A 5,701-nucleotide genomic window follows, 5' to 3' on the forward strand; every position below is an offset into this window, starting at 1 on the left:
TCCTGGAAAATCTGTGCTGGAGTCATATTTAATTGTAGATTCTGACCCTTTTTCTTGAGCCTGAAAACACATCAAATTAAGGGAAATGAATCCAAATTTTGAAAAAAGGAAATATTCACACATCAAGAACCATGAAATTTTAAGAAACAGTGAAATTCAGTTACTTCACTTCTTTCCTAAGTATAGGATGAATAATCAAGGAAATATTGCATTAAGGGGAGTATTAAGGCCCTCCACGATTACAGTATTAACATATCTTCCCATCCTTATTTCCCACTGCTGCCCTCCATACATACTCTATCCAAACTGAACTGAACCTATTTTTTGCCATACGCCTTTGCTCGTGTTTGGAATGTTCTCTCTCCCTATAGCTGTTCAGTTTGTCAAGATCCTGTCTTCCCTTCAATGCCCACCTCAAATGACATTAATACATAAAGTATTTCCTGTCCTTCTCCCACTTGGTATTATTGCTCTCCCCACTATACCACTGGCACTTTTCTTACCATGCTATGTAAATTATAATGTTTTGTCTTATTTTCTCTATTAAACTATAAACGCCTTAAGCATAAACTATGCACCATTTAAGTTTATATCCACTAATATATCTGGCATAGAGCTTGGTCCTGAGAGGTTACATAAGTAAATATATGCTGAATTATTGAATTGAAGAATTAAAAGGCAAAGCAATACCATAATATCCAGAAAAGTTAAAATGCAGAGATTAGTGTGATTAGCTTAAAACTCAAGTTCTATTTGGAAGTCGGAAAAGTCATGAAATATTTTTTCTATGTTTTTCTTTGCAAAAATGCATTATGACATTTCCGAAAACCCAATATTTGGGATAGACAAACTCTCCCATTGACTATAAGCCATTTGAAGACATTACTAACAAATTTTCTAAATAAACATTTTAATACGAATAAATAAGCCTCTGAGCTGTCCAACATAGTACCCAATAGTTACATGTACCCATTGAAGTTATTTAAAATTTAGTTCCTTGGTCTTACAAGTCACATTTCAAGTGCTCAACAGCTATGTGTGGATAGTAGCTATCATATTGGACAGCTCATAAAGAATATTTCCATTACAGAAGAAAGTTTTACTGGACAATGCTGAACTGAGAATTCCACAAAACGTGTAAATGAAGAGAAATAAGAAACACTTTAGATGATACTATTATGTTATTTCTTAACTTAAGATTGCCTAAGAATACATACCTCGTGAAATTGCTATCTAGTTTACAGAACAGTTGGAAAGCCACACCAATTGAAACAGATGTCTTCCAGTCTCCGAGTTTATGTGCCAACCACACAGCTTCTGGAAACAGGCCACCAATAAATAGTAATTCCAGGGTATATTCAACTGTCCACACATTAGAAAGATTCTGATCTCTAACAACACTGGCCACCTTAGAGTGCTGCAGAGGAATAAATCGTAGGGGCTGCTCTGTGAGAAAATGAAAAGAAAATGGGTATTACAATTACATACATCACAACTCACACCTCTTTACATGAGTACATATATCTCTTCAATCAGTAATTTTCTACACAAAACCACAATGAAGATACTAACAAAATGGGCTAAAATAATACTTAACATATCCTAAAATCGTTTTGTTTTTTTAAACACTAAGGAATGTGCCTTATTAGTGGATCATGAAGCAAATGCTAGCATTCTTAAAAAAATGAAACAGAGTAGAAATAGAAACAGAAGAGATAATGTCAGAGTGCATTACCAAAATAAAGGTGAGTACAGTTTAGTGAAACTTTTGTGTCAAATATAAACAGGCCTACACATTTAAAAGTACTGGGTCACAGTGCAGAGTTTATTACTGTGGCTGCCCTGAAATACATGTCTATTTATCCCACGAGATTATGAAATCTGGAGGACAGAGACTGCATTTTACCTGACTCTGCATTCGTCATAGTGTCATGCAATAAAAAAGTAATTTGAGGCAATACTCAAGCACAGTAAGTGTTCAATATACTAGTGTTTATAAGAAAATAAAGCGTGATTTTCAATAATCCTGAATCAACAACAAGATCTTAGTCTAGCCTGGGATTAAATACAAAGGGAAATATCCTTCTCTGTAGCTTTCCATATTTTTCCCTTATTAAAGTTACTTGAATAAGCAACTTGAAAATATGACACAACTGTTTTTTTTTAATACATACTGCTAAGATTTTCACTCATTCATTCAAAATAAAATTGGTGAATGAGGTATGTGGGTTTCTGCTCATTGAAATGAAATGATTAGTTTCTCACGTGACCTACATGGGCTCTCCCCACACCAAGCACTATCATTTTATTAGCTGCCTGACAAACACATTGGACAGAAAAATAAAATCTAGTCAATCACTTGAATGTTTGATTCTGCATGGGCAGACAGGATATTGATTAAAATTTTCTTTCTTTTTTATTCACTGAGCAAAGCACTGTACTATTAAAAGAACTCGAATGGTTTAATTTTCTGAAAAATTTGTATACATGTTTATCTCCACAAGGGCAGGGAAGTTAACCAGCACATATTAGGTATATTTTTTTACCCCATTAATGAAATGATTAAACAGAACAAAGTAAATGATCCAAATAAAATTATAAAAGTAAATCGTCCAAATGAAATTAAATTCTAAATTAGCATAATCAAAATTTGTTAAATTTCCATATTTTTATACAAATTAAGGTGGCAGCCCTTTTACTTTAAAAATGAAAATTTTTAAATACCAATTTGTCCAAAGTTTGTGATTAAAAATCCATACCCAATAAAAACAAATCCAAGCAATTACCTTTCTCAGATTTTATTCATTCACAAATAGTCACTGAACATCCCCTATGTGTCAGACACCAAGCTATAACAGTACTGTTTCCATAAAATAATGATCACTGTACAATGTGATTTTAAACACAATGAGCAAAAACAAGGTAAGGAAATTATTTGTTTACTATNCCTCCCCTAACAGCCTACCTGATCCAGGGAGGGCTGCCCCCACCTCCCCAGCTTCCAAGGAAGGTGCTAATCGATTGTCCAGCGAGTACCATGCGTTAATCCCTAGCCAAGGTAACCCATTCAAAGACAGGCAAGTGACCTAAGTCAGTCTCAGAAGAGTGAATCTCAGTACTCCTGCTTTGAATGCTGGGAGGGAAATACTTTTACTTCTTTTCTTTCTCCCTTTCCTTCTCCCCTGTGGACATGGACATAGTGTCCTTAGAAGCTGCTGGCAGCCAATCCTGCTCCCACAAAGGGAGTCAGCCTTCAGCCAACACTGACACCTTCGAAAACAAACTAGAACTGACTCTGGGTGGTGAACACACAATGTGATATATAGAAGACATATAGATTACACTTGAAATCTACATAACCTTGCTAACAATTGTCACCCCAGTAAACTGTAATTAATAAGAAAGAAAGCAAACTAGAGAGAACGAGCCTAAGTCTTTGATAACATAACTGAGGCAGAAAGCTGCCCTACCACTGGGCTCCAGCCAATTTTGACCAAGTTTTCTACTATGTGCTTCCAACCCAAGGGATTGACATTTAAGAAAAATCCTAGCATTTAGGATTATTTTAATGAAAAATAACAAAATGAAGCACTACTAAGGATAGTAACCACTCACACTAGTATCAGCACAGCATATCCAAAAATACCTTCAATGCGATTTTTAATTTCTAAACCAATATTCCTGGAAAGAGAAATTACTGAGAAATATCACGGACTATTTATTCCTTACATTTGTAATATATTACATTTGAAATTTCAAGAAATGAAATGTTTTTAACCTATTGAAACATTAAATATAACAAATGAGAATATGACTCAAAAAACAAGAGAAAAAACTAGAAAGATACAAGTTGCTAACACTAAAACACTAAATAGAAAATACTAGAATCACTTCAAAATATTAATCAAATATTAAAATAATTTAAATGTAAATAATTTACATTAACATTTTAAATCTTAAAAACAGCTGATTACAATGTTGTGATTTTCAATTAGAGCAGGAGGAAAGTTCCTGAGAGGAATACAGCATTGCTATTTATAAGATAACTGAATAGTACAGGAGAAAAAAATCTCACAAATCAATGAAAAAGCCAAAATAAGTCTTTCAAAGAGGCCAAGTCAATGAGGTGAATGAAAGACTGAAATAATGTATGACCTCTAAATTCTGACATTCATTATTTTGTAACCCTAAACGAATGTCTAGTTTTTAAAATCTGGATATAGAGAAATATCTCTTAATTTTGTTTTATTATTGCAATAATTTTAACATTTATTGAATGTTTACTATGTGTCACAGGCCAGGTCCTAAGGTAAAAGCTTTCACAGGATATCTCATTTAATCCTCACAATAATGCTACTGGAAGTACTACCATCATCTGCATTTTACAGATAAGGAAACTTAACCAGCAGTTAAGTATATTGCCCAAGATTCTACCATTAATAAACATCAAAGCTGGGATCCGGAAGTTTGCCTTCAGAGCCTGTATTTTTAACTTGAAGATTATTATCAGGTTGATTATATAAAAATTGGACAAAATCAAGTCAACTTTAAACTAATTGAAAGGTTAAGCGCTAAACTTACTTCGCTAAGATTAGCTGGCTGTGGACAATATAACGGAGGAGCTGGAAGATACAAGCCGACCGGCACTAAACCCCACAGTCTCCTACTGAAGTCCTTGGCAGAGCTCATCAGGAGCTGAAATGCCTCCGAGAGAATATCTGCATCGGCCATAACTGCTGCTTTCAGTACTTCTTGCACTGAACCGAACAGCAGATTTGCATCTTCCTCTTCAATGGGATCTACCCAATACAAAATTAGATAAAATAGTTAAAATTGATATTATACTTCTTATCCTACTTTGTAGGATAAAATCTCATACCTGAAAAGCTGATCATCAAAAATGAACATATTGGTTGACATGCAAAACATCCAAACTTCTATACAGCAATTTAATAACTATTCTGTTACTTTGTTATAGGCAATCAGAACACAATACTTTCCCCAGAATTATACAAGATACTATAATACCAACTATATAATAAAAATATTCTTGGAATATAGTTCTAAATCAAAAATAATGAAAAATATTAATAGAAAAAAAATTCAAAAAAGACACTCAAATAACATGTTGAAGGTAGTGGGATAGTATTTTTTTTCTTTTTCTTAATAGTCAATCACAACACTTATATAATACAATAAAAATGACTTATAATATAAAGCTAAAAAAAGAAAAATACAGAATAGTCATACAGTATAACTTCAATTATGTAAATATCGACATGTCCCAGAAGGCATAATGCAGGGGGGTGCAGGTGGCAGAACTGAAGACTTAGGAGCTTTTATATTAGGAAGTCATATTCCACTCCTCCTCTCAAGAGGTAGACACTATCCAGAATTTGGTGTGAATATATTAGAACTCCTATCAAACATACAAGTATTGTGGAAGATCATCTAAAACAATACTACCAGACGTAGAAGTTCAGACTTGAAACTTATTAGTCCTTTTTCCAAAACCAACTTTTATATAGTTATATTATCTTTTCATTTACTAAAAAAAAAGAGTGAAGTTATAATTAGTATGTTCTAGGAATCTAGAGTTAGAAGACTCATCATTCCCTAATGGATAACAGCACTAATGAAAACAAAGGGTCCCACAGTAGTCCTGGTTTTATGATTACACACACAACTTTAAATAATTTTT

The 5,701-nt window shown here is 33.4% G+C and overlaps 1 protein-coding gene across 1 annotated transcript in view; it reads right to left on the bottom strand.

Moving 5' to 3' along the window:
* The window catches only part of CPLANE1 (ciliogenesis and planar polarity effector complex subunit 1), a 118,397-nt gene that overhangs the window by 79,998 nt on the left and 32,698 nt on the right, over positions 1–5,701 (bottom strand). Inside the window, exons 14-17 of the mRNA XM_019650733.1 lie at positions 4,880–4,887; positions 4,582–4,799; positions 1,218–1,453; positions 8–60 (exon numbers count right to left, since the gene is read on the bottom strand). Of these exons, the coding sequence (XP_019506278.1) occupies positions 8–60; positions 1,218–1,453; positions 4,582–4,799; positions 4,880–4,887 (515 nt within the window). The remainder of the gene's footprint in view (positions 1–7; positions 61–1,217; positions 1,454–4,581; positions 4,800–4,879; positions 4,888–5,701) is intronic.

Source organism: Hipposideros armiger, unplaced genomic scaffold (genome assembly GCF_001890085.2).
Source record: "Hipposideros armiger isolate ML-2016 unplaced genomic scaffold, ASM189008v1 scaffold_146, whole genome shotgun sequence".
Lineage (NCBI taxonomy): Eukaryota > Metazoa > Chordata > Mammalia > Chiroptera > Hipposideridae > Hipposideros > Hipposideros armiger.